This window comes from Echeneis naucrates, chromosome 12 (genome assembly GCF_900963305.1).
Source record: "Echeneis naucrates chromosome 12, fEcheNa1.1, whole genome shotgun sequence".
Classification (NCBI taxonomy): Eukaryota; Metazoa; Chordata; class Actinopteri; order Carangiformes; family Echeneidae; genus Echeneis; species Echeneis naucrates.
In genome coordinates, this window is record NC_042522.1 from 11,571,750 (window position 1) to 11,595,257 (window position 23,508).

Here is a 23,508-nt window from a genome sequence, read left to right on the forward strand (position 1 = left end):
TAAGTGAAGCTAAATGAGGATTCAGTCATCAATGATGGCATTAGGGATGCAATCAAACAAGCTCAACGGCAAACATTCATTGAGCTCCTTCTGATAGTATTGTTGAGTTGTATTGAAAAACATACAGTACACTGAAAGAGGCATTTTGCTCCAGATATTTTTTTTCCCATCAACGTCCAAGTGTTAACTATCGCTCTCTCAGGAGTTGGAAAGGGACAAAAAATGGATGTTACAAACCTCAGTTTGTCCTGTTTTTGGGAAAACAACAAACCTGTCTATTGAGGGAAAAATGGCAGCATTACGCTCATCTCCACTGAGGGAAATGTGGGGAAGTGTGAAGATCCTGTATGATTGGTGGGGCAGACAGGTCTGAGGGAAAAGTGAAGGACAACTGGCTGTCAGCGAAAGTTGAACACAACCAGCCTCATCTGTATCTTGGTGCCAGCAGACAATGTCAGGATTCTGTAAATACACAGAGAGCTGTAGCAGCTTTGTTACAGAGGAGCTTCAGGCCAGAACATGACAGTACAGGTCAGAGCAGAGCTTTGTTTCTGGTATGACACCACAGTGACAGTCATCTAAAAAGGGCACACAGCCACCATAATGTACCTGGCAGAGGCGGTGCTAATCTCTCCTCCTCCTTATGGGAGCTGGCCCTCCATGGCCAAGTTTGGCAGCTTCTCAAGCTGCTCTGCACTCGGGTGCATGAGTTCCAGACCAAAGTCTACACCCAGTCCTGGCATTTGCAGCGGGGCCAGAGCCTGCTGATGGAGCTCCACTGCACCACCAGGTTGTAATTTCAAACCTTCAGCAGTAGTTGCAATGGTGGGCCCTGTACTCTCCCTTGATTTTTGGACTTCCACCGTGTCACCAAATTCATCCATGTCCACTGTCTCCGCTGAACTGCGGTCAGAAGGTGTCTCTTCACAGCTCATGGGTGACACCCGTTTCTGGTGGTTGGCTAGTGGAACAAGCGGGACATCTGGGGCACAGGTGGCGCAGCGGTAGAGGTGAGAACAGGGTTGGACCAAGTTAGGTGGGACGACTGCAGTAGTTGGCATAGACTGCAGAATTGGGGTGGAAGCAAAGTTTGTCCCAGGCGGATCTATGCATATGGAGGGAACAGTGCAGTGGCGGGAGGGGTTAAGGCGGTGGGAACGACCTCCTGCCGGACGGTCACAGCGCCGACCTTGTGGCAGACGCAGGCATTCTTTACAGGACTGATAGGAGGGCTTCACTTTTAAAGGGTTCCCTGTGCTAGCACTGTCCTAAATGGAGGACAGAAAGGAACAGAATACAGAATATGGTCAGTGGCATGCAGGCTATTTAAAATGTTACATTACATGTATAATATGCTGTTGATATGAAAGCCATTTTAAAACTTGTAGACAACCACAGCATGACTTTGGAATTGTTGAAATCTTTATTTTCATGACTCACATCAAAAGCTGCAGGGCAGCTGCGCTTTGCAGCTAGCCGATTGCTGTTGTTGGTGTTCAGGTTGGCAAGGCCTAACCGGCTTTCCTCTGTCCTCTCAGCCTCTTCTCCAGCTCCCTTCCCTTCTGAATTTCCAGGTGATTGGGCCAAGGCTGCCATCTCGGCTTCCTCTTTCTTTGCCTCTTCCTCATCCTCCTCCTCCAATGTACTGAACTCCAGCCTCAGTCTCATGTCTTCCAGGGGGTCAAGACGTCCACATGTCTGAGCTGCTGTGCCCTCACCAGGCAGGGCTAAGTGGGCCATGGGGAATCCCTCGTCCTCCAGGAGTGCATCTCTCTCTACATCTTCAATCTCAATGAAAACTCTTTCCATTCCCAGCAGAGGGGGTCCCCGCACTGGAGTGGAGGGCTCACTGTCTAGTGCAGAGTCTGACAAACGCCTGAAGTAGTAGTTATAGTTAAGAGAATCAAGGGGCTCCATCTCCAGACCCATACCCCTGCAGGGAGACGCCCCACAGCCTCCCCAGGCTTCTTCCTCCCTCAGCACCGGAGTCTCCTCGCCACCAGTGCAGTGGCCAGTGGCTTGTAAGTCATCTGATCCCTCCTCATCTGTCTCAGGCCTCCATAGCTTATTGTGACGCTGTTTGCTGTGTAGGCACAATACACCAATGAAAATGACCAAAAACAGAAAGCTTCACAAAGCAGCTTCTCAAAACTGCGTTCCAACAGCATGTGCATAACATTTACTAGTTTTCTAAAAAGCAAATGGCTACTCTAACAAAAATAAAATAATGTTAATAAAAAACAGCAATCGCAAATCTGATTGAAATTGTCGAGCTTCTTACCTGGCGTCCAGGATTCCCTCATACTCTGCCAACTGCCTCATGAATCCCGTGTTTGGCTGAGCTATACTCCGTTTCTGCTTGACAAAGTTGTAGGCTTTCTCCAGAGACCAGCCGTACTCCTTCATTGCATAGGCAATAACTGTAGAGGCAGACCGGCTCACCCCCATTTTACAGTGCACCAGGCACTTGGAATTGTTCTTCCTGTTGGGCAGGAAAGAAATTCATTAATAATCCATTTAGGGTCCAGTTGATGATGAGGTAGACAGTGTAGCTTAGTATTCAGTACATGTTGGCACATCTTGTGTAATACAGCAGATTAGTAGATGAACAGGATGTGGTCATTTTCAGGATTGTGCTGTGTTATTGCTGCACACTGAGCCTGTCTCAACTTTAGCTCTTCCATTTTTATTTCTATAAACATCCTTTTCTACCTCAGGTTAGCATGGTTAGACAGTTGCATAGCAACCGGAGTGACTGCACCATTTCAGTGTTACTGGCACAACCCACAGCTGTGTCTTACATTTGGGCAGGAGAAAAATGTGTCCTATGTGATCATGGTCCCAGAACTCAGATACATGATGTGAGACAGTTTAACTGCGATCACTCAAAAATATTGAATAAAACATCCACCAATTAACACTAACCTTAACCCTCAAACCTGTTAAATGCAACTAAAGGCACAATTATTGTCGTTGACACTTTTCTGTCTAAATTCTTGTGAAAACGTAGTAAAAATTGAAAAAAGTGGAAATAGATTTTTTTTTATGCGTCAGGTCTCACTTTGCTTTGACAATAAAGTTGTAGGTGTCGTTCCAGTGGGCCAGCAGGTCGGTGGCATCTTCATCGTACACACGGACGTTGTGATAAGAAAACATCCCTGGGAAGAAGTTGTCGATCTCTCTGGTAACATTAAGGATGTAACCAACTCTGCAACCAAACATACAAGCATAGGCTGAATATAAAAATGGATGAGGCTGAAACATGAACTCAATGCTTAGGGGCCTGCATTAAACCTGCATTCTATCTAATGACTATTAGTGGGCGACTCTACTTATTGCAAAAACATGTGTAACTCCAAAAGAAAATCAATCAACAGGGGAAATAAAAAAAAGAGCACACCTAAAGCGTTTATTTAATCCCGTATAAAACAAACAAGCAAAAAAATTAAAAATAAAAAATAATCACAGTTTAATAATACATCAGAAAACATGACGTGTGCATCAGCTCACCCACAATCACGTAATTCTTCCAGGTTTGAGGCGTTCCACTCAGAACCCTATGAAGGTGATACATAGAAACATTTCAGTCAGAATAACTTCCAGGGTTTTAGTATAATGGCTTAACTGAGTGTATTGTAAAAATAAAATTGAAATAATAAGCCACAGTGTGTTTGAGTAACAGCGTGTTGGAAAAGTGAACAGTGCTATAAAACCACAGAAAAATAGCATAAAGTAAAAATTCTTACCAAGTACACATGATCAAAAATAAGTGTTGCCTTATCCATCTGACCCAGGATCAAGAGCATTTCGTTATCTATGAACTCCTTGTACTCTTTGAGGTTACAGCTCATATGCTGTTCCAGCTCGTTACGAATCTGAGGATCAAAAACATATGTTTTTTTTTTTTAATAACTAAACTAAATGTGTATTTCCCACTTAGAATATAAACCTACCTACCTACCTTTACATTCAAATATGTTTTAAACCGAATTTTGCTTTCATGACATCTTGAATTATGCATCTGAAGTATTTCTGGCATTAACTGTGTAAAGGCTACTCTTTCACCAACACTGAAGAAAATGGATTTATATTGTCCTAGATGTATCTTTAGCCTACAATACAGTATTACAGACAGATCGAGACCAAAAATGAATACTGCTGTTGTGTTAATTTGGTACCTCCTTGGATGTGATGTTCTCCAGGTCTTGAAACATCATGATGTTGCGTAGCTTGGCTTTAATGAGACACTCTGTTCTCTCCCGCTCAGTTGGCCTGCACATAATGAGTAAATACATTAGTGGTGCCTTCTGAATACAAATTTGTATGACAGTGTAACATTTTTGACTGCAGAAAACAAATGGCAGCCACAAAGAGGACAACAATTGGTTTTTACAATTGATTCCATGGCTAAGGATGTTGATCTGATTTGCCAGGTAAGACCAAAACTGTGTCTCAATTCTCTTCCAGCACAAACCACTAAAACCTGCTTTTCCTACATGTCATACTACTATTGCTGCTCCAGTTTTGTCACAGCTAGAACTCACTGATCGACAAACATGTTGGGTGAATCAGGCCGGGTGGTCTCTAGGTCAGTCATAGCATTCCACTCATTAATACAGCTCTGCTCTGAGGTAATGCAGCTCTCATAGAAGGCCATCCATGTGAGGGCAATGCCCCCTGGGAAGTAATTGAACCGGCGTGACACCTCACATGCTTTGTGAAGGACCTGCAGGGCAGACCTGTGACAAAAGAAGGCAGTAAAGCTTGATGACCAGAAATAATCAGTAACAAAATGGATGTAATTCCAAAGGAGCAGAGTGAATAGGAAACCTCAAGAGAGAGAACAAAGCAAATTTCTTTAGTGGTAATTCTGAGAAGTGGCCAGCAGGTGGCATGCGGACACAGGAGGATGCTTCTGCTTTGGAGAAACAGTGATGTCACTGGTAAACCACAAATAGTTACACTGGACCAGGGTGTCATTGAAGTAAGAGACATGGTGGCAGATTAATCTAATGCCCCAGAGCTGCTTGGAATTTAACCAGGGCAAAAATTTAAATTGAAAATTTCAGATGATATTCTAATGTGGTGGATGAGAGAGGCTGACGTTTCAGGGAGCCTTCACATTTAGCCTGAAACTACTTTCCTCCCTTGTTTATAGGCTGAATCACATTCACTCAGCGCCAGAGAGATCTCTTCTATGATGCAAGATATTAATGAGGTGAGAGATCATGCCCATCCCTGTTATTTATAAGGACTGACAGAAATATTAGTCATATGACAAAAGATTTCATCATGCCATGTACGTATTTCAATATAAATCACAAAACATTTACTTTGTTAAGAAATGTGTTCACACAAGGAATATAAATGCAAAGCCTCAGTGTTGACTAGTCAGTTACTTCTGTATAATTTTATTGAGTTGCTACTTAAACCCATAATTCAGATAACCTTGGCTAATCTAACTGTGCAGACAAACATGAAAAGGATCTCCATGAACAATCTAATTCAAAATTGTGCAATGTGTGACCTATAATCCCTCGAAATGTGGCAAGAGTTGGGGCAGGATGTGAAGAAACTCTAAATCTAGGTGGTACGCTAAAAACCATTTAAGACACAATTCCTCCAGTGTGCAAAATCACCCATTCCCTACACCTGCTCATACACAGCAAACACACAAAGGTAATCACAGGTAAACATGAAGAATTTCCTCACCACATGGCCTGCACAGAAACAGGTTTGAAGACATGTGACCGCCCTGCTGTATTCACGCTGAAGCCCCTGGTGAGGAAGAGGTGAAGGAGGAGGAGGATCAGTTTGAGTCTAGTTAGAGATGAAGAGTGATGAAAGGGAATGTAAACAGAGACTGGACGTGGCTGGCTAATGGGACTATTCAGGCCACCAACCAGTGGAACATTCCTTCAGCACACACACACACACAGACAATGTTAACAGGTCAGCAAGAACTGTTGTCACAGAGAGAAAAATGAAAGAAATTCCCTCCTCTGCCACTGGTGGGCAGTAAATCCTACAGGGCAGAAAACAACCAGATCCGCAGCTCTCACTTGTACAAAGCTGCAGCTTCAGCCTTGGCTGAACTTAAAACAGCTGAAATACACAAGAATTATTTTAGGTTTTGGAAAACTGAAACTTACCCATCTCCATCTAAATGTATGTTGGTATCACTCCATAGTGGCAGCACCATTCCAATGGAGCAATTTTTACTGAGGGTCAGAAAGATTACAGATTTTTTTTTAAATCTACTAATCAGATTAAACTGTGTTAAATGTAAAACAGCAGATAGATTAATTACCCATCCTTGTCTGTAAAGTCCATTCCCAGGACAATATTTTCCTCTGTATCTTGATGTCCATTCGTATAAATAACAACCATGTACCGCACCCGGTCCGACCATCCGCTCTCTAACCGGACAGCCTGAGGAACGAAAGGAGAAACTTTTTATTATATGAGAATGATTCTGACTGAAGCTGAAATCAATCAGACTAAACCTCATTAAGGATGACTAAAACAGTCAACTTCTGCCACAAACAATGCATGAAACCTGCTATCCAATGAAATGTTAGCATTTTACAAACCAGTTTAATGCGATCTTCAGACCGAAGGATCTTAAACATGACCTGCAGGTGCTGAGGTAAGTCACCTGAAAGTAAACCGTATAAAACTGATTATACAACAGAATGACAACAGTAAACAACAGCACAACAGTAACTAAAACTGCTGTTAATGATCTGAAAAAAAAAAAAAGTACCTAACATCCAACAATATAGAGGAAATAACTGTAACTCTCGATATGCTCCTTATGGGCGTGCAAACAAGAAAAAAACAAAACAAAAACAAAGGTCAGCTACAAACCGATCATTCATTATTTTTTGCTATATGCGTTCATTGTTAGTTTTTCTTTTCCAGTAGGAGGAAAAATATTTTCTGATTTCTAAACTAAATGTTCAGAACTGAATATTGCAAACTGCTTGTGGTGCCCCGCTGCAGTCTGTATGTTGAGTAACACCTGAGTAATGAAGAATCTGACTTCTGATTTGTTCTGTATTTATCCATGAGTGACGTCAGACTCTGCGGGGACAAAAAGTACTGGACTACACTGAGCGTTTTCGTTTATTTTTAGATTGTGCAGCACTACGACACAAGTTAATGTCTCTTTGATGTGCAAATAAAAAGCAGCAGTGTGATTGTGTAACAATACTTGGCCAAATCTGTTGGAGCCGATATAAGAAAAGTTTGCATGACATAGCACAAAAATCTGCAGTAATTTGGACAATACAGGTGTTATCAGCTACTGAGAGCTGGATGACGACAGCAGCACTTTCTTAGCTTGGAAGCTGCAGTAAATAGGCACAGTATACACATGCAAGTTCTTTTAAATGGTCATCATTATTATTATTTTATAATTAAGATATGTAAGGCCCAATTAAATTTTATATCAATGAGCTTCTGTATGTAGTCTGTATATGCAATCCTTTGAAATAGCTTTAAGCAAACTATTTCTTGCTTAAATCATTTGCGGGTGTCGGTAGTGTCTGACTGCAGGTCATTTGAGGTTGGACCCAGCAAGGCAACACTTTGGAATAAACACAGACAAACCCACAGAGGCAAAAGCCACCTCAGCTGATACAATTTTCCTTTTGTCTGGAGCTCATTTGCGACCTCAAAAAGAACAAGAAACAAAGCTTCTTGTCTCTGTGTGCTTGTGTGTTTGTTCCTACCTGCATGTTTGTGATGAGTGGGGGTCTTTGGTCCTTGTGCACTGCCTCCCTGCTGTAGGAAGAGGGCAGCTCCTTTGACCATGAAGAAGCTCTCGCTGAGGCTGGAAAATGTGGGAGTGGGAAATAAATGAAAGGCTACTGAAGTCTTGACATGAGCGATTTTGAGGAATGATTCTCAAAATCAAATTGACAGAAAGAAAAAAAAAATCTAAGTCAAAAATTGGACTCCCAAATGATCAGAGACTGCTGCAAACGTGTCTCGTGCCAACTGGCCATTTCCATATCCCACACCTTCATCTACCCTGAGAGGCTCAAACTATCCCGTTTGACTGGGTTCAACATGCTAACCAACCTCCATGTGTTCAAAATCCAGCTATCAGGAAACTTCTTCCATGTGTAACAGTCAGATATCATTCTCCAAGAACAGCAGCGGCACCATTGTTTTTCTCCTGCTTGGCTCAGGATTTTAAACAAGATTTCTTATGTCATTACATTTATTCTAGAACTAGAAGTTTAAGGACATTCTGTACTTCTACAGATGTGCAATATTCACAGAATCATAAAGACTTGGACGAAAACTGGACAGGGAATCGGGTGGGTTTCACTGGAGTGGATGCATTAAGCAACATAACTTCCCCAACGTGTTTCCCATCGCACTCTCCGATCCAGCCTGTGTGTGGATGCTTCACCCCTTGGGTCACGACCTTGCGGTAAGCAGGAGGAGAGCTCTAGCGTCTTGTGTCACACAGGACAGGGTGCAGCTTTGTTTAACCACACTCTCATTCCCCTCTCAAAACGCACACACAGAGACACACAAAGCCTGGTATGACTGAGTGGGACCATCACAAGGCCTTTTGTTCCGACTCCCCTGCTACGTACCATCATTGTTCCTTTTTAAACAGGGTAAATTTACTTCAAAGCTTGATGAGCTGAGCTAACATGAAACTGGCAAAAATAACTTTCTTTGAAGAAAGTGGCACTCCACTTCAAATGGTTCAACTATTAGAATAAAAAAATCCTTTCTATTGTTACCAGGGTAAAAACTTAAAAATGAAGCGTGCACGTTTTTAAAAAATAAAAATGTTTTAAAACTGTGTCCCTGTGTCCTAATGATTCTCACCCATATATCCAATTAATTAACCGATACCTGACATCCCATACTACCACTAAACATTTACGTACTCTAAATAGCCTCAATGTTTGTGCTGCTGTGAAAACTTACATGCGACAGATCTCCCTCCGAGTCAGATCAGCGTTTTCCACAAAGTGAGGCAGCACGGTTAACATGGCTTTATGAGACGGTTTCATGACCAGATGCATCCTGATGGCTGTTTTACTACTGATAGTCTCTTTCGAAAAACTTTATCTCCTCCAGAAATCCCTTTCTTACGAACATCTTTCCTATTGTCATCTAAATCTACAGCCTGCCTGGGCAGCCTACAAAGTCTCTCATCACGGTCTTGGTCTCGGCTACTCCTTCCTCTCCTCCTCCCACAGCTTTGTTTCAAACTCAGGTCTTTGAGTTTTTCTCATCTGCGCTGCTGCGTCTGCTCAGTTTCTGCTCCTCTTCACAGCGCGTGCTTCAGCAGTCAGCGGTCCCTCTGCAACACTTTGCCACAATGCCATCATTCATGCAAGTGCTGGGAGGCGGTGGAAGTGCAACTTGGCGTCAGTGTCAAGTTTGACATGCGGAATCCTAAATTAAGACTCCGCGCTGATGAATCACTGAGCCACAGAAACATGTTACTCACTGAGTTGGACAAAGCATGACATGACTGTTTCAACTGTGATGACCCACACACATGGCAAACACAATGACGGCGTCCGTGCCAAAGCTTTACTGACACATACCACAGCTTTTGTGACGTCATGTTGAAAAAAAGAAACACTATGTGACTGAGCAGAGTTTATGTTGACTCAGTTATGTAACTGAGGAGAGGAAGCATCTTTTAAAAATCTCTTCCATTAATCAGCAGTACCTCAAGCAGGATTTTCTCCTCGACAACACTAAGAAACTAATCGCCATTAGAGAAAATATCTGACGCTCGACAGCCTTTTAAGAACCAAATTTGCTGACATCACGGAATGTGAAGGACTGAGGACAAGACGAATAGCTCATTACAGGCCAAAAGAGTTTTTTAATGATTAAGGTCAACGCGATAGAAATGTTACATCAGTCCTCAATAAACAGCATGCAGTCAAAATCTTGTTTCCGTTAAAGAACTGTTACATTCACTTACAGTCTGCTGCCGGTGTTTGGCAGAAATAAGACCAAATAATCTAAAATACATCTGCAGCAGTTATTTTTTAGAAATATTAGATTTCATGATGCCACTCTTTTATTAGCTCTGCAAAGATTTTCATCTGTATTGTTTAACCCTCCGTCTGCCTACCAATCACTGATTACACTGAGCATTTTTATTCATAGTAACATAATTTTATTTATAGATCATGTCGAGAAGCTTGTTCAAACTGCAGATGTGAAGCTTACACATACTACTAGAGTTTTGTCTGACACATAAAACAAAATATTTATGAAAATATTTTTGGTGATTTCTTAAGATTTCGGTAAAAAACTAAGATTTCCACCCTTTTTGTGTTTATGAATGCTATATTTTTCACAATTTGAACTGAAATAACATTTTGAGGAACGATCAGTCAAGAGGTCTTTTTATAGCCCCAAATCAAACAAATCAACCAGAAGTTTATTCCAGCTTTCCTGAACAATAAGACTTTATTTAATTCAACACTTCTCACTAAATATTTAAGGAACAATTAAACCAAATTAAGCAAATTAGTATGAAATAAATACAAAAATTGACTTTAAAGCCTCATTTGTTCACTAAGTGAATAGACCATGTTGTTGTAGAGATTATACTCTCACTTTGACAGCAGTTTTAAGTCATACTACCCTCTCAAATACATTTGGATATTGAATATTACAGTTTGAGGAAACACTACCTGCTGGGCTCTCCCTATGAAGCTACTATGGATTTATTCAAGATCAGAGAGAAACTGACCATCAACACAGAATAATAATAATATATTCCACAATGCAAACAATTTTACAAACATTTTTTCTTGACCTCCATTTGTCTCTAGACAGAACATCAACTGCCAACTGCACAACTTTTTAAATTGATTAATCTTACCTCTGATTATTTTTCCGGTCATCATCACCTCCAAAGTCCTGAAGAGGAAAACAAGACAGATGGTTTAACACCTGACACAGGTTGTGTGAAGAAACCATACAAAGATTTAAATTTTTTCTGTCCTTCAAACCAATCTCTGAATCTAAATCTTATCTGAAATCCAGCAGAAACCTCAAATTGTTCTTGTGATTATTAAACAGACAATCTCCTTCTGTACGTTTTAAAAGAAGTGTTTGATATTTAGAATACAGTAATATCAATAAAAGTGTTGCAGGACTGGTCAGATAGAAATAAGGTTGTCTGCGCCACCTGCTGGTCCTCTGTGATCAGTGTTGTGGTCTGAACCGTCCTTTAGAGCTTTCAGATGAATCATTAGGACACCTTCAAACAGCACAAGTTCAGCAAAAAAAAAAAAAAAAACACACATCCTAACATCACACCCATCCACCCTGTCTTCCTGCAGCGCTGGCTGACTGGTGCAGTGAGAAGAAAGAGATAATAAAAACCTACTTATCACCAAAGACGAAATGTCACTGCTTATTTTTGTACCTCAACTCAGCTGGGCCTACTTATAAGCACATAATCCACTTTCCTAAAACCAGAAACTGGGGCACTAACACTAATGTTAGGATTTCACTGTGATGTCAAATGTGGCAAAAGTTGTTACATATTTTTCCTTGGATGATGCAAAATATAGGCTGGAGATGTGTGCTCATATGCAAGTCTGCTTTGAGTCATGCTGCAAACATGTGACACCTCAGCATCCCACATCTCTCCACTGCGAACACCAGTAAGGAATAAGCCGTTTTTGCAAGTTCAGAACAGAAACATTTGACCTTCCTGTTTGGTTGTTTGGGAAGGAAGGGGAGGGCGAGTGCACACACAAAAATTGGTGTCATTTCCCTTTAAAGTCCCCCAACCTTCAGTCCGCATTAGAGCCAATGGAAGCCCAATAACAAGGAGGGAGGACAACCTGAGAGCAGCGCGGCAAGTGTTTGTGCAGCAGCAAAATGGGTACTTTGTTCTGACAGCTAAACCCAGCAGCCCCCCACCTCCCCCCCCCCCCCACCAGCAGCAGGATTTTGTTTACAAATCCGCTGCCACATTGGCCACAAACAAGTCGCCCCCCTGGAAAAACAGGGAGACAACACATCAAGTTTGTGGGACACACAGCAGTGGCGGAAGTAAGGTTAACCCTTCCTGCAGGATATTAAAACACCACCCAGATTGGATTGATGCGGGTGATCCAGGCACCCCCCTCCTCCACACACACACACACACACACACACACACACACACACACACACACACACACAAAGACCACTCACCTCCCCCGCACTGCTGTTGGTTGTGCTGGCCGAGGATGCTGCACTGGGAGTGGGAGAGCGCTGCAGGGTGACCAGGGCCATGGTCGGTGGGCAGCGGGAGGGAGGAGGAGGAGGAGGTGGGGTGGGGGTCTGAGAAAATACGCCGCTGAGAGTGCCTCTGTCACCGGGGAGAAAATGCCTAGTCAGACTCCCATCCGGGGGGCACCTGACTCCCGAGTCCCGGCGGTGCGGTGCTCCCTTTCGGTCCTGCTCCGTGCGTCCTCCGCCGGCGGCGGAGCCTTCATGGGCGGGAGGGGGAGAGAGGTTTCCTCCGGTTGCACCGACGGCCGGCTCTCATCGCTGATGCGCACACAGACAAACAAAACACGGCGCAGGTTGAAGCGGGGCAGAAATGACACGCAGCTCCCCCGGCCGCCTCTGATTGGCTGGCCTAGTTCGCGTGCGCGCTGTCATTGGGCCAATGTTGTCAAGGTGACAGACCAGACTAAGAACTCCCAAATACAAAACGAGCACCGAGATTTTTCTGCCGTTGTTACGAAACGCAGCGAGTTTGTGTTCGCTGTTCGCTGTCAGTGATATTAACGCGATGGTCCATCAGTCCGGCGGCTCCTGCTGTGCGACCACCAGGAAACTGACAAACACGCCATTTTCTCCAGCCTCAGATGATGTCATGTTCACTCCGGCCAAGTGTTCATCCCCCAAATAATCAATGTACTGAAATGTTCACATCTGAGAAGCTTTATTGAGAAAATTTGGCATAAAAGTGGTAAATAATAGTCAGTCATTAGCTTTCTGCTGCAGCTAATTATTGTATTCATTACTTACTAAGTTTCAGATTCATTTATTAATTAAATATTAGTCAAAAATAATGATTGAAAAAAGCTTAAGATCATGGATAGTAAAGAAAAACAATTTTTTTGCTGATCAATCAGTCAAGTGATCGTTGCACCTCTAGACTTAATACATTTATCAGCAAGCTGTTCACGAGGAGCCATCATAAAGGCACCACTAATCTCTACAATTTGGAGATTTACTGACAAAATGTAGCCTAAAGGCATTTAAAACCTTTAATGGACAAAATGGCTTCAGACAAAATAAAGAGAAAAAGTAATCTATAAAATAAAATCTTCCGCCTCTCGAGGGCAAGGCTTAAAATGTGTAGCTCTAAGTAGAGTCTGCACCGCTCATCATCGTGTCCCTCTGTTGGTTCTCATGGCCTAAATGGAAGTGAGGATAAACAAAGCAGTCCAGGATAAAGTGCACTTCCGCTCTCATTAGACATGGGCAGTAGGCCTACCCTCAATTATCACTCCCTGCCTGTAATGAGATTGTCCCCCGGTGCTCTTCACCCATCATCGCTCAGATGATTCAATCCATAGTTAAAGAGACAACTCCAGCATCTGTAGCATCTTGGCAGGTGACAAAATGTCCTTCTCTTTCCATTTCTTCCTTTCCTTTTCACCTTTGGACTGACATTTGTGCTGTAGCATTTGCACGGCAGGTTGTGTTGGTTGTCTGCCTGCTGACTTCCTGGTGAAGACCGGACTCCTGCAGTCCCCGGCCTAATGTCTCAATGGGAAGCCACAGAGACGCGATGGTAGCCAGGAGACAACAGCCACAGTACACCGACAGGGTCAAATACACCGATTTTCTCAGCATCACCTAGAATCAAAACACAAGCTCTGTGGATGCAGGCAAAGAAACAGACAGTCTTATCTGATTGAGTCTGACATCAGACTGGTGCTGGAAATATTTTCTGCGTCAACAACGGATATACAGCATCACTAAATATTCAAAATGTATGCCAACTATTTTTTAATGAAATTTTGAATGTCTTTAATGAAATATAGTATTGTATAGTACACATATAACACATTCATCTTTAAATGACTGGCAATGATGCATTTAGCAACTGTTAATGACAGCGCAATCTGCCAAATAACCAAAGATTTAAAAGCTACATTAAAAAAAATTTACTGAACTAAATATTTAAAATTTCCTCTTTCAGAACAGCAACAGAAATGGCCACTCCTTCATACCTGGGCCACAAATGAGGTGATCAGGGCACCCACCCTGCCCATCGCACTGCAAGTCCCCATTGCGAAGGCTCGATTTTCTGTAGGAAACACCTGATGACGAAATAGGAGACAGCACTTTGTCTAAACATATTATTAAATATGATAAGTGTAATAAGTGGTGAAATAGTATGTCATCATACCTCTGGTGTGTAAACAAAAACTACTTGGAATCCTCCAGAGACAAAGGCTCTGGCAATAAAGATGAAGACTGTTAGAGCCGTCCTGCAAGAGAGACACAGAGTGGATGATTTTATGATATGCTTTTGTTCAAGTATGACAAAAATAAGACACAAAGAGTCAAACTTACCTCCCAATACAAGCATATAAAGGCAGAATGAACAAACAAAACATGAAGAAACAAATTGCCATGCTCTTCTTCCTGCCAATACACTCAACTGCCAGAAGCGTAACTAAAAGGCCTGAAACAAACAGGATGAAAAACAGTAAAATGCTGCAGTCTGCCAGTGTAAAGACACATAAAACCAGTAGCTTAAACAACACATCAGCATGTCTCATTTTCTTGAGGCTAAGTGATCCAGGCATGGGTGATGATGTAACTTAATATCTGTCAACACTGCTAAAGCCTGTTTCTTCATTGAAAACAATCACAAATGTCTCATATGACATTATATGTCGACCAATGTGTTGGCCCTTGGATAAATGCTTGTTAAAATGTTAGCAGTTTGGCCTGCACTCACTTATACTCTATTTATTTATATAGATTGAACTATTCAGGAGTTTGTGTGTTATTAAAAGGGGATTTATAGATAATGAGGAAGTTTAAAATCACACCCAACAGCTACTATAAGATGCAAACAGGCATTTGACCTGGAAATTCAGCCAAGGTCGTCCATAAAAGATCTTTGTAGTCAACCGTTGTCAAATATTTGCATTCCAGACTGCAGCTTGGTTCAATTTTGGCCCCTTGAGTTGCTATATGGAAAGAGGGCAGTTTTATATTAGTATCATTTCAAATTATGACCAAGTGCTGAAAGTGTGTTGACCTGGAGCAGCTGTTACTTACCCCCACATGAATCTCCAGCTTGGAACATCTCCGTTGTCAACAGGATTATGCCATAGTAGGAAAATGCGTTTGCAAACCTTTGGAAGAAATAGACACAAAGAAACTATGTCATGTGCAAGGAGTTGAAAAAGCTTTCAATAAGAAAAATGTATATAAAGGACAAAGTAAAAAATATGCGTTTTAACAACTGACCATATAAACCAAAGGAGAAAGGTGGTCCTCCTATACTGAGGGGTGAAGAGATCTTGGATTTTTCCACAGCTAGTCTGTAAAATATGCCAAATTTGTTGATCAACAATTAGCCTCATCTCTTTTACTTTTTATAATATAATCCTCAATCTCACCTGTGTATAAGCTACCAGTCGCCCTTGAGGCAGAGTTTTTCCATTATCTTTAGCAATGTATGTCAAAGTTCTAATGGCCTTTTCTCTTCTTCCCATCAGCACGTCGAAACGCGGACTTTCGGGCAGCCACTGTTCAGCATAGAGAATTTAGCTGTGAGATTGACTTCAGCTGGTTTCATTTGAACAATCTCTATTAAAACACACGTACAAAGGAGAAGCAAACAAAGATTGCCATGGGTATAGTGGACAGGCCAAGCAACCACCTCCAGCCGAGAGTGGGCATTATCCAGAGGGCCAGGAGGACCTCAAGCACAGCGCCAGCTGCCCAAAACACCTGACGGACACAGACAAAGGTCAAATGTGAATTAATGAGCAGTGAACTTATTAAGGCGAAAAGACTCAGTACTGGCATACAGTAAAGCCATGTGTTAATAATAAAGTCACCACTGTACCGCCATCAGCATGATGCACATGCCTCTCGCCTTCACAGGGAGGAATTCAGAGTAGAATGTCACTCTAAACAGAGACGGGATAATTGTGTTAGATGGTAATCTTTGATCTTTAATCATTAAACGTGAATGAAGCAAAAAACTTACGACTGAGGCGCTCCTCCGATGCCAAAGCCGACGAGGCCCCGCAGGAACAAGAGCCAGCCATACACTGGAGCAAAGGCACTCAACAGGCCATAGTACAGAGTCCAGCACATACAAACTGTCAGACCCTATTTACCACAGAAATATATATGGAAAACACATAGTATTAAATACTGTGTAAAATCAGTATGATAAATTTATATGATATGAGACCACTCACAATTTTTCTGCCATACTTGTCAGACACATTCCCCCATACAGGTGAACTGAGCCCCATCCCAATAAACACCACCTGAGGCAAAAAAGGAAAGCACATCTCAATACAAACACTGACACACAGGGAAACTCAACAAGGTGTAGAATAACACCAAAGGGAACTTTACCGATGTAATGAGTGCCACCTGATAGCTGGGAAGCCTCCACTCACAGTGTATCTGGGGGCCCAAGATGCTGAGGATCATCATTTCCATGGCGTCTGCCACCTGCACCCAGAGAGGCACTACATGAGAGATGCGCAGTAACTGGGAGTCAACAGGGGGGACTTTTTGTTATGAATCGTACCCACGACAGTCCACTGAAGAGCGAGAGCTTCCACTGGAACTTTCCAAAACCAATAGCCTCCAGGGCATCGTCCACTGTAAAGGTTTCTGTGAAAATGGACATCATTATAAGAACGCTCTGACCTGTGTTGTTATTTAGTTTAAATATATAAAGCAGTTAAAATGACCTTTACCCTGTAGTGTTCCCATATGAATCTAGAGTAATGATCCTACGGTTCAGCAAAGAAATGCTGACAGCAGTCTAAAGAATATGATTTCGACTCTTCATGCTTTGCATATACTTTAAATTACCAAAGCTTACTACAAGCAAAGGTGCTGCACTAACCTTCAGGTTTGTTGGCTCCACATGTGGCCCCAGGCTGTCCGGCTGCTGGGTCCACTCTGGTGGAGGTTATAGTGCAGATCTCACTGTCTGTGTTCTGGGACTCATCGCCATATCCCATAAAATCCGCCTCACATCTGCATGCCCGCACACAGAGCGGAGAAATCCGGGAGTTATTCAAAAACAAATGCTCGAAATAATGTGTATCAACGCTCACCATGATTGACATCAGCCTTCAACATAGCACACAGTCCATGTGAACAGTCCGGTGTGTAAATACAGAGGGACTGGCTTTTTACAGGTGTCCGAGGAAAGAAGAAATATAAGGCGATTTTGAGTTTTACCTTTGATCGCGACTCTTAAAACGCCGGTAAATGATCTCAGCCGGTTTGTTCCAAATATCCATTTGCGGGTCCGTCGGTGAGCCGGCTGTCACAACCAGGAATCACACAACACGGTTTAGTCACCAAACCTGTTAAACAAACTGGAACAAAAAGGTTTCAAGGAACACTCAGACACACCATACCTGTCGGTGCTGATGCAGAGGAGGGGCCACAAAAGGAAACAAAAACCGCCCAGGGAGGGGTCAGGTCAATCCAGGAGTCTGGAGAAACACTCACATTTGTTTTTAATGTTTAGTAAACAAACTCTAGATTAGGATCGCTAACACACATTGAAATCAAGCGCCGAACAAGGACATGCCAAACTCATTGTCTCAGGTAGATTCTCATTAATTAATTAATTAATTCATTCATTCATTCATTCATTCATTCATTAATCTTCTACCACTTATCCGTTTCCGGGTCGTGGGGGCTGTTGGAGCCAATCCCAGCTCACACTGGGCGGGGTCACCTTGGACAGGTCACCGGTCCATTACAGGGCCAACACACACAGACAGCCAGAGACCGACAACCACTCACACTCACACTCAGACCTACAGACAATTTAGAGTCACCAATTAACCCAAACATGATGTCTTTGGATGGTGGGAGGAAACCGGAGTACCCTGCAGACTCCACACTGAAAGGCCCCAGGAACCCAACCTGCAACTTTCTCTTTATGGGGAAACAGTGCTAACCATGCTGCAGCTGTGCTGCCCCCCAGGTAGACAAGATTTGTTTAAATCATAACAAGAAAAAAAATAGGCTAAATATACGCTTATATCCAGTTTAACAGCTTCAAGCTTGTTTTTCTGTACTTTAAGCAGGCCTGTTGTTGGTACCTGAGTAACTGTTGTAGCTTGTAGCTGACAGCAGGTTGTGCTCTCATACTGCTTGTGTTGTTGGTGGCATAATAATGTCTGCAAAAGTTGCCATCATAGTTTTGTGGACGCTTTTATATTCACCTACATAATGAGACTGTCCAAAGTCTATTTTTATCTCCAGGCCTTATGAGAGAAATGAATCACACTGACACAAGGCAGTTGGTCAAAAATGCAGCTCCAAGATATGAAGATATGAAGATGTGTATCTCTAATCATTTTATCCGCTGACTGAAAAATTCAGTGGCTAAAACACCCAGAGTAGAGTATGGTTAAGAAAACACTTTACAGTATAAGGAGAGCTGTCACCTGTAAGCTGAGTGGTAATGCTGTACTCTGATGTACTTAGGTATTAAACTGGCAATGCAGATGAAGCTATGCAATGGGCCATTCTAACTCATGAATTTTAATCCGTCATTGACCATATCCTCTGGAATTAAAACTTGTATGTGGCTGCTGAGGCCCCTCAGCATATTCTCCTGTGGACAAGGCCAACCTGAAAATAAAAGCTGTAGAAAAGTGGGACACAGCAAGGACATGCTGAGGCTGCTGCATTATGGGACAGTCATAAATACACTACAGGTGGAATATACAGTACGATCCCGAGTCTCCACGTCCTCTATTGGTCATATCTTCTGCTTGGCCAGACTCACACAGACCAACACTGAACCACAGCAACGCCTTTCAGATTTACATCATGAACTTCAACGTGGACTCTGAGGTAAGCTCTGACAGCTACACGCTGGAAAATGTAATGGCGATATATACCACAATATCATATATTTATTTCTTTTTTTTATATTGTCCTGAAATTGATCAGGTCCCATTTTCATTTGCGTGCACATTTGACGTGATTTGTTGTTTAAAAAAACAAAGCTGTTTTGGGATGCCACACTTCAGGTAATGTTTGTCATTTGTCCGTTGAATGTTGTTTGCGATTAATTGAGCGAATGAGAATATAATGAATATTTATTTGGACAAGCAGTGCATCCGGGACATGTTTTAATGTAACTTGCTCTCTGGTGTTTAGAAGCAACTGGCCATGTCATTCAACTCTTATAAGATGCTGAGTAGTTATTTGTGTTTCTGCTAGTGTGGATGTCAACACTACAACAGTCTTGACGGACTGAATCCTGTTTGTCCCAAATAACAAAATGTCCTGCAGGATGATGCCCAGATTCAGTCGTACAAACATTGTATAATTTAAATTATAGTTATATCAGACCGTATTTTATCAAATCAGAGTGGGCAAAGCAATTTTAGTGACAATATTGCAAATACAGCTCCGGAGCCTGGACACTGGACACTTCCAACAATGTTGGAAAATACTTTTTTTTTTTTTCCTCTCAAATGACAAATTACAACTTCCAGAAATGCCTTTTTGTGGAAGACAAAGTGTTGGCAGGGAATGGGATATTTCCGTGAAAGCTGAAGATGACTCAGCTTGCACAGTGGACTATAAGTTTTTACTGGATAAATAAATAGGATGTGACCATTAGCTTTGGTCAGCATGGCATGTAACACGTGAGTTTCACTGGGTCCTCATTCTGAGAGAATTGGTCTAAAAATTGACTGGATCTTAGATATTCCTGTTAATAACGGTTTTTGCAGCGCACTCTCTTATATCAAAGCATGTTGGGACCGAACTTCAGGCAGTAATGTAAGATACCTTTGCCTACGGGATGCCTAATGTTAAAATTTAAACAGACAGATTTGGAGGACAACGTTATGCTTCCTGCAGACCACTTTGTTTTACTATTCAAAACAAAGTGGTGACAGAGATTTGGGGTTTGCCCTCTTCAGGACAGAACCACAAGACTCCACAACAGGATGTCACTGGCTTTGTCAGCTGATGTCAAATGATCGGAAATACATCTGGAATAATTGAATCTTGAACTGGTCTGGGCTTCATGGCTGTAATGAGCAGTTAGTAATTAGTTTTGAAATCAATCCGTCTAATCAAAGATCAGTAATTGAATACCTGTGCAGTAATTTTGTGAGGCTGAGGACGAGGATGGTCCCTTGGAGGATTGTGTTACCACATCCTTATATTACATAGCTGCTTTTGCACACACACACACACACACACACACTCTTCCTTAAACGCATAGTGTAGCTGTTCAGCACTGAGGTGGAAGCGCTGAATGGATGTTTGCTGCCTGGGCTTTATGAATGTTTAAACAACCTAGTGACTCTGGAGCCAGGTAACTCATTACTGCCTCATTACCTACAATGAAGCAACACCAGCCCAGCAGGAAGCCGCAGTGCCACCCTTTTTCTCCCCCTCTTCAGCCTCTCTGTCCCAGGACATGGCACGGGACCTGCTCTGAGCCAACATTTCAGTCAGGAACCAATGCGAACCTGAAAGTCACAGGAGGGAGGATAGGTTCCTGGTAAATTATCGGTCCTGACTTGAAAAGACTGCGCAATGAGAGAACTTCTCGGCTGCTAAAGCCACCATCGCAGGTTGTCTGCGTCCGTCCGAGTTACATACCTGAAGACTGGTGATCTGAATAGTTCTGCTATATCAGGGTCATCACACAGGACTGGTTCAACCATGACACACATGGCTTTGGAAGTAAAGGAGGTAATTACGTGGACATTTCTTTTGTGTGTACCTGGCTTATGTTGTATTATTGTGCTTCAGGCCACTGCTGCAGATTTCAATGCCATTTCAAAATATTTTTTACAGCCTCTCAACATAGAAATTAGGGCTTTAAAACTAATGATTATTTTAATGTTAATTCATCAAATAACTATTTGTAATGTTTACAGTGTTACATAGTGACAGACATAGTACATAGTGATAAATATACAGACTTAACTCCTGACGCTGCAGTTGGCTTCAGATCTTCAGGATTTTAGTCTTTCAGCTGATTGTTTTGCTTTTTTTTTTTTGGCGCACAGCCAAGTGTTAGTTCAGTCTCATCCTTTAAAGCATAATATTTGGCTGCATAAACAACATGAACAAACATAAACAAATGTCAGAGAGCGTGAACAATTAGCTATTCTACATTTAAGCAGCTACAGAAACAGCTATTACCAACTGAGTTCATGAAGACCAATAACAAAGCTAAATAATAGTGGTCTTTTTTTGGCATTCCTGTACATTTAAAAGATGGCAAGTAACACAACTTCAAAACAATGCTAACATACAGCCTCTCCTGAGCGGGGAAATTACATGCGGATATTTCACAACAAAAAGTATGTTTTTTTTGGGGTGGGGAACTTATTTAAAAAACATATATATGCCTATAAGTATTATTGTTGCCTTAAATAAAAGTCCAGGTTAATACATTCAGCCTTTCTTCTTTCTTCGTTTAGCCATGTCATTCTTCAACCAAACCAGGTTAGCTTAGCATGAAACAGGGGCAACAGAGGAGGTGCTGTGCTTGACTGGTGCGATGGCGGCCTGTTGCCAGTCAGGTTTCTCTAGACACCCAGAGCCCCCTAAATGTGTGTTGCCCTGGGTGATGTGTGGTGTCAGTCAATGGCCCACGAGGAGTGCTATCTCTTTCAGGAGCCTAACTGCCACTTTGTGGCTGCGTAACAGGATCCTGCACCATACTGGATAGACATGGACAATGGAGTACCCTCTCGGGTAATGGTCTGCGGGTCAGATAGACTTTCCTGTTCCTCTGTAGCCTAACATCAAAATTTCATGTTTACCGTAGTTGTTCATTTATTTTTTTTGTGCGTGTTCCCTTCTGATGGTGTTTTGTGAATCTCAGTGGGTTTGAATTCTAAAGGTTTGCTCCACACACAGATTTGAGTTAAATGCAAATACTGCCAGGAAAAATCCCCTGTTATCTTGGAGTTTTAAGTTTCTCACCCCTTTCCATCTGACATTTTGTTAAGAAGAGCTCAAATTTCCCATGACAGGCTGAAAATCTCTGCCCTGACCTTTGAACCAACAGAGTGCCAAAAGAAGGTCAGATGGCCCAGCTCTTTGGTGCTTTACTTTTTTTTGAAAATGTTTGAACTTAAATTTGGTCCAAGGCATTTGCAACAAATTCCAGTAAAGAAGAATTAGCATGTCAGAGGGCTGCTTTTTAGTTACAGTAACATTTTGATATTCTATTGTAATTTCTGTTTGTAACATAATTTATATATATATATTTATATATATATATATATATATATATATATATATATATATATATATATATATATATATATATATATATATATATATATATATATATTTGTCAAGCAGGAAAGTCTGGATTTGGGCAAGGGAAGAGAAAACCTTTGAAAAATATAGACACTAAAACATAAAAGGAATTTAATGGTTATACATTTATTGTGGAGTTCCAACACTGGCAGGGTGAAGGACAATTGTATGCCATCTTTGATATTATTTTAAAAGAAAGGCTTTCAAAGTGATGAGATTGCCTAAATGTAACTTGGATTGAAACTCTTCCACGTCTACCAAAAGCTGAATTTAAAGTCTGAAATAATATATTTAACAGCAGAAATGTCATTCAGTAAATGCGGACAACCACACAAGCATGCCGTACGTTTTCAGGAAACACCTGATTTATCTTTGCACACACACACACGCACACATTTAAGCCTTGCTTCCTTTCTTGCACACACACACTATGTTATTGATGGTTTCCTATTGAGGGAAGTAGAAAATGTGATCTGTCAATGTTTCCTGTCATACTGTACGACCATCCTTCAATAAAACCAGATGTTCAGTTCACAAAAGACGCTGAGACACAGACACAGCAAGGACCTTCAGGGCAGGTAACTCTTTGCTCCTTTTCCTTGTCTTACAGTCTTGATATGGTCTATTGTGACTTTAGTGTATTTGTGGATCAGTAGAGCAACAACTTGTTCGAATGATTGTCACTTATGTTGACTTGGTGACAGGTCAACCTGGCAGTGATGAGAGCCAAGCCACTGAAGCATCGTGCTCTTTCACAACATCGTAATTAAAGTGTGCTGCGTTTGCTGATAATTTTACCTGGCAGTGTGTATTAAGTTGCAGAGCAAGTCTTGTATTTCATAATGGATGTAATTACTTCTGCATTATAGCTAATGAAGTTTATATTTGTGACAGTTTAAGTCCGTATTGAATTGTCATACATGTTAAAAAAGAGCT

At 41.8% G+C, this 23,508-nt stretch overlaps 2 protein-coding genes across 2 annotated transcripts; both read right to left on the reverse strand.

Moving 5' to 3' along the window:
- Nucleotides 1-641: 641 nt before the first annotated feature.
- Nucleotides 642-12,297, reverse strand: ssh1b (slingshot protein phosphatase 1b). Its single transcript, XM_029516433.1, has 15 exons — nt 12,217-12,297; nt 10,889-10,926; nt 7,737-7,837; nt 6,594-6,658; nt 6,311-6,432; nt 6,153-6,221; nt 5,713-5,778; nt 4,545-4,739; nt 4,179-4,272; nt 3,747-3,875; nt 3,511-3,557; nt 3,062-3,208; nt 2,282-2,482; nt 1,441-2,083; nt 642-1,268 (listed from the first exon to the last, which is right to left on the reverse strand). The coding sequence occupies exons 1-15, from the start codon at nt 12,295-12,297 to the stop codon at nt 642-644; spliced, it is 2,625 nt and encodes an 874-aa protein (XP_029372293.1).
- Nucleotides 12,298-12,960: 663 nt separating this feature from the next.
- On the reverse strand, nt 12,961-17,582 carry svopb (SV2 related protein b). The gene is made up of 16 exons (XM_029515984.1): nt 17,482-17,582; nt 17,141-17,274; nt 16,817-16,902; nt 16,639-16,737; nt 16,476-16,547; nt 16,259-16,383; nt 16,115-16,178; nt 15,871-15,996; nt 15,663-15,791; nt 15,511-15,584; nt 15,319-15,395; nt 15,123-15,227; nt 14,602-14,713; nt 14,435-14,516; nt 14,256-14,345; nt 12,961-13,878 (listed from the first exon to the last, which is right to left on the reverse strand). Exons 1-16 carry the CDS (start codon nt 17,541-17,543, stop codon nt 13,675-13,677), a joined length of 1,641 nt encoding a protein of 546 aa, XP_029371844.1. The 5' UTR covers nt 17,544-17,582; the 3' UTR covers nt 12,961-13,674.
- Nucleotides 17,583-23,508: the final 5,926 nt, after the last annotated feature.

Bases quoted from the DNA above. Each gene is read 5' to 3' on its own strand.
- ssh1b (XM_029516433.1), bottom strand. From the start codon at position 12,297: ATGGCCCTGGTCACCCTGCAGCGCTCTCCCACTCCCAGTGCAGCATCC. The intron at 6,222-6,310 runs GTAATTAATCTA...TCTGACCCTCAG, and splicing joins GACTTTACAGACAAGGATGG to TAAAAATTGCTCCATTGGAA. The intron at 4,740-5,712 runs GTGAGGAAATTC...CTTTTGTCACAG, and splicing joins GTTTCTGTGCAGGCCATGTG to GTCTGCCCTGCAGGTCCTTC.
- svopb (XM_029515984.1), bottom strand. From the start codon at position 17,543: ATGGATATTTGGAACAAACCGGCTGAGATCATTTACCGGCGTTTTAAG. The intron at 16,903-17,140 runs GTTAGTGCAGCA...CCATTTTCACAG, and splicing joins TGGAGCCAACAAACCTGAAG to AAACCTTTACAGTGGACGAT. The intron at 14,346-14,434 runs GTATGATGACAT...TTTCGTCATCAG, and splicing joins TTTTTGTTTACACACCAGAG to GTGTTTCCTACAGAAAATCG.